This window comes from Molossus molossus, unplaced genomic scaffold (assembly GCF_014108415.1).
Source record: "Molossus molossus isolate mMolMol1 unplaced genomic scaffold, mMolMol1.p scaffold_m16_p_1, whole genome shotgun sequence".
NCBI classification, from domain to species: domain Eukaryota; kingdom Metazoa; phylum Chordata; class Mammalia; order Chiroptera; family Molossidae; genus Molossus; species Molossus molossus.
In genome coordinates this window covers 61,982,721-61,995,600 of record NW_023425344.1, presented here as the reverse complement: position 1 = coordinate 61,995,600, position 12,880 = coordinate 61,982,721, and the positions used below count along the sequence as shown (strand labels likewise).

At 36.2% G+C, this 12,880-nt stretch overlaps 1 protein-coding gene across 6 annotated transcripts in view; it reads left to right on the top strand.

The window, feature by feature from the left end:
• LIN54 (lin-54 DREAM MuvB core complex component) overlaps positions 1–12,880 on the top strand; it is an 81,639-nt gene that overhangs the window by 8,856 nt on the left and 59,903 nt on the right. For 5 of the 6 annotated variants that reach the window (XR_004959302.1, XM_036259435.1, XM_036259464.1 and 2 more), the window contains exons 1-2: positions 5,858–6,556; positions 10,580–10,703. Coding sequence is in view for 5 of the 6 variants with exons in the window: in XM_036259435.1 (XP_036115328.1) it covers positions 5,873–6,556; positions 10,580–10,703 (808 nt within the window). In the remaining variant the exon portion in view is untranslated. Of the gene's footprint in view, positions 1–5,840; positions 6,557–10,579; positions 10,704–12,880 lie in introns of those variants that run through there. The other variant, XM_036259472.1, reaches the window with a different exon arrangement.

Genomic DNA, 12,880 nt, shown 5'->3' with positions numbered 1-12,880 from the left:
AATTGTACTTTGCCTTTAGAACTTTGTTTTATGAGCAAAATATATTGGGAGGCATGGGGAATGCATCATAAATTCTGTATTCTTTTCCTATCATACCTTGGCAAGTAACTCCTTGTACAGCCATGATGAACTAAAGCTCCTCAGTCCTGTTGGCTTGTGATAATACTCTTTTTGTCTTGGAGTGGTCCTCCACACAGGGATGATGAGGTTGCATGTGCTATATTACATATCTTCCATTCCTAAGGGATAAAATTAGAGTGATGATTCATGTAACTAGATGGCCATACCCTTTCCTGCCATGCCCACATGCTCCTTTTGAGAGTTTCTTTTAGCATAGGCTGCTCTGCCTGTGACCCTGATTGAAACAGATATAGATGTCTAATCATAAAGCAGTTATGATACTCTGTTCAGTGGCTTATGAAGTGTGCTGACTCCAGAACTCTGCACAGCCTTATACCATGTAGAGACTGGCTAAACCAATCAAACCTTTTCTTGTTGGAAGTTTGAACTTCATTCCTAGTTCAAAAAGGGACTCCTAGTCCTATAACTCCTAGTCTCTTTTAATAGGAGAAGTAAAAACACACATCCCTCCTAATGACCGAGCTTTAAAATGCACAGAAGAGGAGAAATGGACAAATCCACAATCATCGGGGATTTTAACGACCTTTCTCAGTAATTGATAGAAGAGGAAAAACTGAGAATATAGATGATCTGAACAACACTATCAACCAACTTAACACAATTGACATTTATAGAACACTTCCCTCAGTAACTACAGAACTCTTCAGATGCACAAACAGTGTTCACCAAGATAGACCATATACTGAGCCATAAAATAGGTCTCTAATTTCAAATGGTGGAAATGTTAAAGAGTGTTGTTTTCTGACAATAATAAGTTAGAAATCAGTAGTATGATAGAAAATCAACAAATATTTGGAAATTAAATAGCACACTTTTTTATTTTCCCAGTGTCAAAGATGAAATCATAAGGAATATTAGAAAACATTTGAAGTGAATGATAATAAAAACATTAAATTAGTAGAAAACAGCTAAAGTAACATTGGAGGAAAGTTTTAATATTAAGTGCTTATTTTAGAAAAGAAAGGTTGACAAACTTTCTCTATAAAGGGCCCGATAGAAAACATTTTAGGCTTTGCAGGCCAGGTAAAAAAAAAATTGTAGATAGCCTAGGCTGGGTAGCTCATTTGGTTTAAGTGTCATCCCAGTAGCTAGGTTGTGGGTTCGATCCCTGGTCAGGGCACATACAAGAATCAACCAATCAATGCAGAAAATCAGTTTTAAGAATTATATTCTGTAATATATTTATCCTCCCAACGTTTTTTTTTTTTTTTTTTTAATCCTCACCTGAGGACATTTTTGCATTTATCTTCAGATAGAGCAGGAAGGAGAGAGGAAGAAAGAGAAAGAGAGAAATATCAATGTAAGAGAGACACATCGACTGGCTGCCACCCACATGACCCCAGGCGGGGCTGGGGACAAACTGCAATCGAGGCATGTGCCCTTAGTGGGAACCGAACCTGGGTCTTTCTGGACCGTCGGTCAATGTTCTAACCACTGAGCCAAACCGGCCAGGGCTCCTCCTAACTACTTAAAAAAGTAAAAACCATTCTTTGTTGGAGAGTAATATGTAAATATGGGCCTGATTTGGTCTTTGCTGAACCCTGATTTATATTTCCATCTTAAGCTTCTAGAACAGTGGTTCTCAACCTTCCTAATGATGTGACCCTTTAATATAGTTCCTCATGTTGTGGTGACCTCCAGCTATAAAATTATTTTTGTTGCTACTTCATAACCATAATTTTGCTACTGTTATGTCTTAGGCGACACCTGTGAAAGGGTCGTTTGACCCCCAAAGGGGTTGCGACCCACAGGTTGAGAACCACTGTTCTAGAATAAAAACAAATTAAACCTAAAATAAGTAGAAGAAAGGAGATAAAGATAACAGTCAATTAGCCCGGCTGGTATGGTTCAGTGGTTGAGCGTCAGCCCATGCACCAAGAGGTCACCAGTTTGATTCCAGGTCAGGGCACATGCCCAGGTTGTGGGCCAAATCTCCAGTGGAGGGCATGCAGGAGGCTGCCAGTCAGTGTTCTCTCTCATCAATGTTTCTGTCTCTCTCTTCCTCTCCCTTCCTCTCTACCTAAAATCAATAATAATAATAAAAAAGATAACAATCAATGAAATAAAAAATGGACAGTTGAGCCCAGCCGGTGTGGCTCACTTTTACCAGTTCGATTTCTGGTCAGGGCACATGCCTGGGTTGTGGGCTCAATCCCCAATGTGGGGCAGGGTGCTGGAGGAAGCAGATCTATGTTTCTCTGTCATGGATGTGTCTGTCTGTCTCTCCCTTCCTCTCTCTGAGATCAGTAAAAACATTTTTTTTAAAAAAGGACAATTGAGACTATTAGTAAAGCCAAAATGGTTGTTTGAAAAGATCGATAAATTGCTAATTCTCCAGCCAGACTGATCAAGAAAAAGGGAGGAGACAGAAATTACCAAAATGAGGACTGGAAAGTTGACATTTCGACAGACATTAAAATTAAAATAAAAGAATATTATGTATAACTTTATGCTAATAAATTCAGCAACTTAGAGGAAATAGAAAAATTTCTTGAAGGACACAAACTTTCAAATATCAAAAGTCACTGCAACCCTGGCTGATTTTGTTCAGTGGTTAGAGCATCGGCCCATGGACTAGAGAGTCCCAGGTTCGGTTCCTGCTAAGGGCACATACTTCAGTTGCAGTTTGTCCCTGGCCCTGGTTGGAGTTGTGTGGGTAGCAACCACTCGATGTGTGTCTCTCACATCAATGTTTCTCTCTCTCTTCCCACCTCTCTCCTTCCTGCTCTATCTGAAGATTTTTAAAAAAGTCACTCCAGAAGAAAGATAACCTGAATAACTTATTATTGCCATCTATTGAAGAAATTTAATTTATAGTTAAAAAGTTTTCTTCCCACAAGAACATTTTATGTCTAGACAGCTTTACCGGTGAGCTTTAGCACACATTTCAGGAAGAAATAGTAACAATTCTATGCACACTTTTTCTGAAAATTAAAGATGAGGGAATGTGCCCTAACTTACTTTAATAGGTTAGCATTATCCTCAGACAGCCACTGCAAGGAAAAAACCTACAGACCAATATCCCTCATGAGTGTAAGCAGAAATACTTAACAAAGTATTAGCAAATAGAAGTCGGCTATATCTTCAGTTGGGATGCAAACCCCCTGCCTGCACAGCATCTACCTTGGCCTCTCCTTGTCTGCTCTGTGGAACTGATACAAACATGGTGTTCATGTTCCTTACTGTGCTGTGAGTAATAAATCCTGTGTCTCTGACCTAGGATTACTGTATGGTCTGCCAGTAACCATGAAAGAGTGACAGACTACTTTGTTAGCATGCTTAGAGGGTCAAAAATCTCAAACTACTCAAAGTTCTTGACAGTTTTGGCCTTGAGGATGGAGTGCTTACAGACACAATGTTCTGAAAGGGGAAGGATGAGGGCTGTGTGGGCTGAGTTAGGGAATAAGGAACACTCTCTGGCATCTGGTATCAAATGTTCTTACCCAAGTGTGGGCAAGGGTGACAGGGACAGGGAAAGTAAGAGTCCTCCAGTGTACTACCTGTTAATGAAAATCTGCGTACATAAAAAATTTGAACTTGAATGTTCATAGCAGTATTATTCCTAAGAGTTTCAAATTGGAAACAATCCAAATGTCTATTAACTGGTGAATGAATAAACAAAGCATGGTAGATTCTTAGAGTGGAATATTACTTAACAATAAAAATGAACAGAACTAATAAGTGCAAGAATAAAGATAAATCTCAATATGCTGAGGGGGAAAGCTCATACCATATGATTCCTTTATGTCATGAGTACTTAACGTGATTCCATTTTATGTGAACTTCTAGAATGGGCAAAAACCAAAACTAATCAATAGTGATAGAACAGATAGATCAGTGATTGTGTAGGAGGGATTGACTATAAAGGAGTAAGCTTACTTTTTGTCCATTAAAAATACTAGTGGTAAAACTTTAAGGCAGTATAATTTTGTGATTAAAATTATGAACTCTGGTGTCATAAAACATATTGTGAGTTTTAGTCCTGGCTCTTCTATTTACTAGCTTATGTGACCTTGGGCAAATTATTTAACCTAAGTTTCTTCATCTGTAAAATGGAGGTATTAATGATACCATCTCAGAGTTGTTGTGAGGGTAAATTAAATTGCCATCACTGATAGATAGTAAGTGCTCAATAATGATGACTAATTTTGGCAGTATTAATATTTGTCAATGCTAATACTTACATCTATTACTCTTAATCTTGGAATGAGTATTGCATTTTTATATTTTTTTAAAAAGGAAGAATTGTTGATTAGGTTCCTATGGATCTTTGATATTCTACAGGAAATAACATTGCTATTTAGTTAGTCATAAACATGATATACTTTCTTTAATAAGTGAAGATAACTGATTCCTTTATTGGAAGGTCTATATAACCTTTGGCTAAAGCATCACAGTTCTGATTTGTTCATAATCTTTACTATTAATTTTTTTTTCTTTATGAGGACTGGCTGTCTACCTCTCAAATGCCCTTTTTGACATTTTTTTTTTTCAAATTTTTATTAATTTATTTTTGTTACAGATGTTTCTCCTTTCTTTTTGACATTTTAAATGGCTGAGGAGGATTTGAGAATTTTCTTTCCAAATCAGGGTTTCTTTGGTATGAAACTAATTGCTCAAACTTGGGCCAGATAAACCTTTTGAGTTTCATTTGCTGAGGGTGGACTCTAGAAACTCCTTTAACATTAATTTGAGTTATTTAATGGATTTTTATAAATGCTGTCATTTAAAAAAAATATTTTTCTTTATTGATATTAGAGAGAGAAAGGAAGGGAGAGAGAAAGATCGATGAGAGAGAACATTGATTGGCTGCCTCCTGCACGCCCCCAACTGGGGAACGGGCCCACAACCTGGCCATGTGCCCTGACCAGGAATTGGACCGGTGACCTCTTGGTGCATGGGTCGATGCTCAACCACTGAGCCACACCGGCCTGTCAAATGCTGTCATTTTTTTTTTTATCTTCACCCGAGGACATTTCTTCATTTTTTGTTCAGATAGAGTGGGAGGGAGAAAGAAGAGAGAGAGAGAGAGACATCGACGTGAAAGGGACACACCGAGTGGTCGCCACCCTCAGGACCCAACCAGGGCCAGGGACAAACTGCAACCGAAGCACGTGCCCCCAGTGGGAACCGAACCTGGGTCTCTCAGGACCGAAGACTGATGCTCTAACTGCTGGGCAAAACTGTCTAGGGCTTTAAAGGACCTAGCTCACTGGAGATTTCAAGATATTTTTCTAAGATCTGTTTATATTTTAAAATCTTTACTTTTTTGTGTGCTTTAGCAGTTCTCAAGTCTATCAATAGGAAAAAAAGACTGGGAAGAAATAAGATGATCAGACATGTCAAAGATTTAAAAGTTTTATGAGTGGGCATTGGAAAGGAGTTTCCTGTAATTATATGACTTAGTGTTGCCTAAATGCAGTACACTTTTGGACTGAGACATGTTTGCTTGTCTCATGTGAATGAGAATGTTTGCTTCTAGTTTTGTGTCTCATGACTTATATTTCAGATTCTTGAAAGTTGAGGATATGTCAAAGAGGTTTAACTCACATCCACATCAGGAATATCCTTCATTCAATTGCACATCAATAAAAAATGTCATTTTAAATTTTATCATTTGCATTTTCCTCAAATAATTGTTTTCTCTTAAATCTAATTTTGAAACCTAGTAATTTTTCATTTTTCAACTTTTATTGCAGTGCCTGATCAACTTTCTAGCAGGAGAACGATCATGGAGGTGGTGCCAGCTGAGGTGAATAGCTTGCTTCCAGAGGAGATAATGGACACTGGTATAACTTTAGTGGATGATGATAGTATTGAGGCTGTTATTGTTTCATCCCCAATTCCCATGGAGACAGAACTGGAAGAAATTGTCAACATAAATTCTACTGGTGACTCTACAGCCACGCCCATTTCCACGGAACCAATCACAGTGTACAGTAACCACACTAACCAAGTTGCAGTGAATACCACAATTACTAAAGCAGATTCTAATACCACAGTGAAACCAGCTTTTCCAAGTGGCCTTCAAAAACTTGGTGCTCAGACTCCTGTGACTATATCTGCCAATCAGATTATTTTAAACAAAGTATCACAGACATCTGATCTTAAACTTGGCAATCAGACCCTTAAACCAGATGGACAGAAGTTAATTTTAACAACTTTGGGCAAGTCTGGTTCACCAATTGTTTTAGCACTACCCCATAGCCAACTACCCCAGGCTCAGAAAGTTACAACTCAGGCCCAGTCAGGAGATGCTAAGTTACCACCGCAGCAAATTAAAGTAGTTACCATTGGAGGGAGGCCAGAGGTGAAACCTGTCATTGGTGTCTCAGCATTGACCCCAGGAAATCAACTGATTAATACTACAACTCAGCCCTCTGTGTTACAGACCCAACAGTTAAAAACAGTACAGGTAAAAAAAGGAGGCTTATGAATTAAAATGCATGTTAAAAATTAAGTTGATTGGTAGTTGTGTTTGTAGGGTGATTAAATGCTTAGTTTTTACTGAATTCTTTTGAATATTGCGTTTAGTCATGTGGTTTTTTTGGTTGTGTTTTTTTGTTTTGTTTTATTTTTTGGTAAAGTTTTATATGTCTAATCCTTTGACTATTTTTGCTAGATAACTTAGCACAAACTTAATTTTGGTTAATTTCAGATGAATGTATTCATAGCTTTTTACCCATCTTAAAATGCATTTTATTCTTAGTAATAGTTTGATTACAAGGGTGTACTGCTGGTATAAAGATGCCAGATTGCTGATGGGCTGTCAAAAAATCATTCAGACATGATTTTTTTAGTTAACAGATGGCCAAAGTCTAGGACAACTTGCTGCTCTGAGAAACCTTGGAGCCAGAAATAGTACATAGTAGGCAGTATGTGCCTTTCTTTGGAGTTGACTGTCTATTGCCATCACTTATGTTTGCATTTTGGAAAAGGCAGTGCCATGTGATGGAAGATAACATAATAGGCTTTAGAGTAAGACTGTAGATTTGAGTCACCTCTCTGCTAACCTACCACCGATGGAACTTTGGATAAGTTACTTACCATCATTGAGTTTTTTTACTTTAGCTGGAAGATCACTCTTTGAGCATGATGAGATATATAATAATGAAAAGTACTTGATGTAGTTCTGAAAACTTTGAGGATCCTTCAAAATGGTACCTATTATCAGTATGAATAGGACCTTAACATAGAAGGTTAACAGAACATTTATTAAATGGTTTCCCGTTTTTCATGCCCAAATAGGCCTTTTTTGGTCACCACTTCTCTTAAAAATACACGGATCCACTTAAGACCAGGGAACACAAGTACATTCCCTCTTAAAAGAGTTGCCTTTTAGAAAAAAAGGAGAAGGCATGAGTTAGAAAATTAAAGCATGTGTATAAGGAGATAGGAAGTTTTGGGGAACTGTCCACTGTCAGCTGATAATAGAAATAATGTTTGGTTATTATGTTGACAAAATGTTAGAAATTTACATTTCATGGGCTTTTTATTTAAGAACTTGGTAATATTTCTCAAACCTTGTAATTTGCCCATGTCCCTTCTGCCACTGTTGAATATTCAGTGTTCTTTTATTTTTGTTCATTATCATCACACTTATCTCTGACTTCCTTCTACTTCTTTTGATGAAGTTCTCTTGAATGAGATACCCTATCACCATCAGACATCCTGTCCATAGCTTGTTTTTTAAATCAGTTTTCAAACTTGTTTTTTATTGGGCATGTGGATCATAACCATGTCACAAGGAACCGATAATGTAAATCAGAATGTCATTTTTTTTCACTTACAAGAGCAATGTATACATACTGTTTTAATGACCAATTTACTTGTATCCACTAGTTTTCTACTATAATCACCTAAGTACTGACAATAAAAGCAAAGACTGGGTCCTAATTTTTACAACTTCTTTTATTGTTACTTTTATAAACCCTAATTCTATTTATGAAAAAGAATGTTGGTTTAAAAAAAAATAATGAAGCAAAAGAAACCCCATTTAGGATATTGTTCTACTTGTCCAGTTATTTTTAGGCAACCCAAATCCTTCTAACTCGAAAGTAATCTACAAAGCTCTGAAGCACAGAAAAAAACAAATAAGCTGCACATCTGTATGTTTCCTTCTTAGGCACCAGAATATTTGGTTTATTATTACGTGGTGTATATGATTCTCTGGTTTTTTTCCTAGACAGTCCTCAGCGTTGTCTTAAGTTTAATGAGTATTGAAACTGTTAGGGTATGGACAGCAGGTAAGGGTGGAAGAAGGAGACTCATCTTGAAAAATGAAGGAAAGAGGTGACAGTTGAGGCCAGAGGCAGTAACAAAGAGGTATAGTTACACTTAATTACAGATATATAAACACTTTCACATGTTTCTTGTGCATAGTATATAAGAGTAATAAATAACTAGCAGTCTGGAACAGCGTAACTCCTAACTAGTTCCTATATCTATATAATATGGTTCCAAAGATTACCTGCATGTATTATTTGGTCAAATATTTGGCTATCTTATTTGTAAATTTCCTTTTTGATTCATTTTTGTCTTAATCTGCTGATTGGATAAATTTGTTATAATTGATCCTTTATGCTTTGTTTTACTTAGTAGAGTAATTTTGTTCTAGGGTAGTTTAGAATTCATAATACAAAAATCACGGTTCCTTGATGGAACTGGAAATCATTATTTTTCAGCAAAGCTTCATTAAAGAAACATAACAAGAGGGCAGGTTGAGATCGTTTATTTGATAAATTACCGTGCTTTTGGTTGTATTGTTTACATTTTTTTTTATTGGTAAGTACTCATATAGTTATATGATTGTGAAAGTTAAAAATGGGTAAATATTTTAAGTTCCTAATCTTTATAGCTAAGATTATTTTGAGACTTGGATTTTAAGAATATCACTACTTCTACCTCTTAAGATTATTAATACTAAGTAAATAGATGACATATTTTGAACTACTTTAGAGTTTTAGTCCTATAAACACAGTTGTGGAAAATATCCCCTGTATGTCTCCCAAACTGGATCAGTTTTAAAAGTACAATTATGAATTTATTTGGCTATATCAGAGTTTTACAAGTTGGTTATTTTTTTAATGTAGTAATGCATCCCCTTGTTTTTTAAAAAAGCTATTTATATTTCATTAGAATTTTGTTTTGTCAATAATATGTTCTGAGTGTAAAAAAAGTAATATATGCTGAATGTAACAAAATGTTTTATTTAGTTTATATTTTGAGCACAAAGCTGTGACCTGTTACAGCTTCTGATACATTTCTGTCATTCAAGTTGGTCATGTGAATTCATTTTGAGTCATTATTTCCAATAATAAATAGTACTTTCAGGGCCTCAATTTTCATATCTGCCCAAAGATAAAATTAATAGTTAATGTCCTTCCTCTTCTAAAATCTATTATTTTTATCATACTTAAATTTCTGCTTCTAACTTTTAGAAGAAGCTATATAGTTTCATACATTGATAATTTCAGTATAAAAACATTGGTGATTCTACCTTCCTTGACTTGTGGAGAATTTTAGTTCAGGTCAACAGTATGCTAATATACAGCCCAAGAACAGAGATTAAACAGTATCTTAGTAAATAATATTTGAGAGGTTTTGCCCTTAGAACAGTCTTTTTTCCAAAGTTGTCTCTGTAGCGTAGGGCATTAACTTATTCAGTTCTTCATTTATCTACCCCTGACGTATAGATCTAAAGCTGAACATCTATCTAATCATAAGCCCATCTTTAGTGTGTATTTATGTTTTGCTTCCAGGGGTCAATCTAATTATATTTACAGGTGGCTTCATCATTTATACTACTCTTTCCTTTAAAAAATTTTTTTAAATTTATTTTTATTTTTTTTAGAGAGGAAGGGAGAGAGATTGAAACATGGATGTGAAAGAGAAGTGTAGATTGGCTGCTTCCTGCACGCCCCCTACTGGGGATTGGGCCTGCAATCTGGGCATGTGCCCTAAACAGGAATTGAACCAGCTCCTCTCAGTCCATGGGACAACACTCAATCCACTGAGCCACTCCAGCTGGGCTGTACTCTTCTTTCTTAACTTATTCTGTTCCATCTTTTTATTATTGAATAATTTGTTATTTTGAAAAAGAATATTGCTGTGCCATAGTGTTTTATTATTATTAAATGTTTATTAAATAAACTTTATTAAACATTATCTTTAAATATTAATTTGGTTTTCATCATTTCTCTATACCCCAGAGACTAAAATAAGATGCATAGGTATTACTATATATTGGCCTAAGGATGTTATCATATTAATATTTTAATGAGTGGCTACATTTTAAATGTTTTAAACAATACTTAGATATGTTTTGTTAAGGGAACTGGTTTCATGTGTACTTCTGTATATCAGTCTTTTGTCTTATTTTGATTGAATAGGTGTTTTATAGAAATAAATGGTCTTCATAGTTATTTATATATTTCAGATTGCTAAGAAGCCTCGAACACCAACCTCTGGTCCAGTAATCACGAAGCTGATTTTTGCAAAACCAATTAATAGTAAAGCAGTCACAGGACAGACAACTCAAGTATCACCACCAGTCATTGCAGGTTATATTTCTTTATAGTTTATTAAGCTATATATTTACCTTCCTTTTAAGTTTAAAAAAGGCTGTTCTGTCATCTTGAAATGTACTAGTGAAACAAGTATAGCTTATTATAAACCAAACTGGTTAATGAGAAATGTTTCACTTAAAGTGTGCTTCTAGCAAAATGTATTATCTCAGAAGCAGTTTATTATTTTTCTCCTTAGTTTGGGGTAGGATTTTACCAAGAAAGTAGTACAAGGTTTTCAACTCTAATAATACTAGCTAATATAGTGTTTACTATGTGCCCCGCACTATTCTTAGCTCTTTACATGTAGTGTCTTCTATAATCCTCTGGCAAATCTGTGAGGTAGATACTAACACTAGCCCCATTTTGCCAGTGTGGAAATGGAGGTGCTTATCTAGTAAGTAGCCAAGCTGGAATTTGAACCCAGGCAGTTTGTCTCTAGAGTACATGCTAAGTCTAATAGTTTTAAATTAATACACATGGGAGTATAGTACTTCATGGTTTCTGATTGAAGTTTTGGTTTCAGTGTTTTAATATTCTCTATAAGCAGTTTTCTATGAATAGAAAATTGTCACAATGATGCAGTTACTTAATTGCTAACCGAATTTTAGCTATAGTTTGACAGCAAAATCCTTAGTATGACCCAGTTCTCTTTTATTATATACTTTAAAATTTGTCATCACCCAATAACTATAAGACCTCAGTAATCTTTTTTTAAAATTGATTTTATAGATAGAGGAAGGGTGAGAGAGAGAGAAAGATATAGAAATATCAATTTGTTTTTCCACTTATTTATGCATTCATTGGTTACTTCTTGTATCTGCCCTGGCTGAGGATTGAACCTGCAGTCTTGGGGTATTGGACAGTGCTCTAACCAACTGAGCTACCTGGCCAAGGCTAGACCTCAGAAATCTTGATTTTAGTATTTCATTCTCTTTATTCTAGATCAGTGGTTCTCAACCTTCCTAATGCCACAACCCTTTAGTACAGTTCCTCATGTTGTGGTGACCCCAAACATAAAGTTATTTTTGTAACTACTTCATAACTGTAATTTTGCTACTGTTATGTCTTAGGTGACCCCTGTGAAAGGGTTGTTTGACCCCCAATGGGGTCACAACCCACAGGTGGAGAACCGCTGTTTTAGATTATCCACCTTTGTATTCCCACTCTGGCAATTCTTTGACTTGGAAATCTCTGATCCATTAACCTACTTTCTCATTAATAATTACTCCTTCCTGTCTTCACAGTCTTCCTTACTCAGCATGGAGTTCATGACCCATCATTATTACTTTCTTGCAAAAACCACTGATTATCTGTTTCCTTTCTCTTTCTATAATAGCTTGGATAAGTTCATCTCTCTTAACTCCTTGCCTGGCAGGCAGCTCAGTATTTCTAGAGAAAGTCACATAGCCATGGTGACTGGTCTTTAATTTAGTATTAAACTACCATTACTCTTTTCACCAATTTAGACCTCATTTCTAACTTCCCTTGTGCTATAAGGAAACACCTCTGGATGGTAATTACCCATTCTTATGTGTAGTTTTGTTTTGTTTTTTTAATTTTCACCTGAGGACATTTTCCCATTTTTTGTTCAGATAGGGTGGGAGGGAGAGAGAGGAAAAGAGAGAGAGAAACATCTACGTGAAAGGGACACATTGAGTGGTTGCCACCCGCCCGACTCAACCAGGGCCGGGGACAAACTGCAACCAAGGTACATGCCCTTAGCAGGAACCTAACCCAGGTCTCTCGGGACTACAGGCCGACACTAACCGTTGAGCCAAACCGGCCAGGGCTCTCTTTTGTTTTGTTTTTTTTTAATATATTTTTATTGATTTCTTTGAGAGAGGAAGGGAGAGGGAGAGATAGAACATCAATGTGAGAGAGAAACATCCTTCTGGGGATTGAGCCCACAACCTGGGCATGTGCCCTGACCAGAAATTGAACTGGGACCTCTTAGTCCATCAAGCCATACCAGCCGAGCTCTTTTATTATTATTATTATTATTTTATTTTATTTTTATTTATTGATTTTAGGAAAGGAGGGGAGAGAAAAACATCAATTTGTTGTTCTACATATTTATGCATTGTTTGTTTGATTTTTATATGCTCCCTGACCAGGGATCTAACCCGCAATCTGGGAACATTTAGATGATGATGTAACCAGCTGAGCTCCCT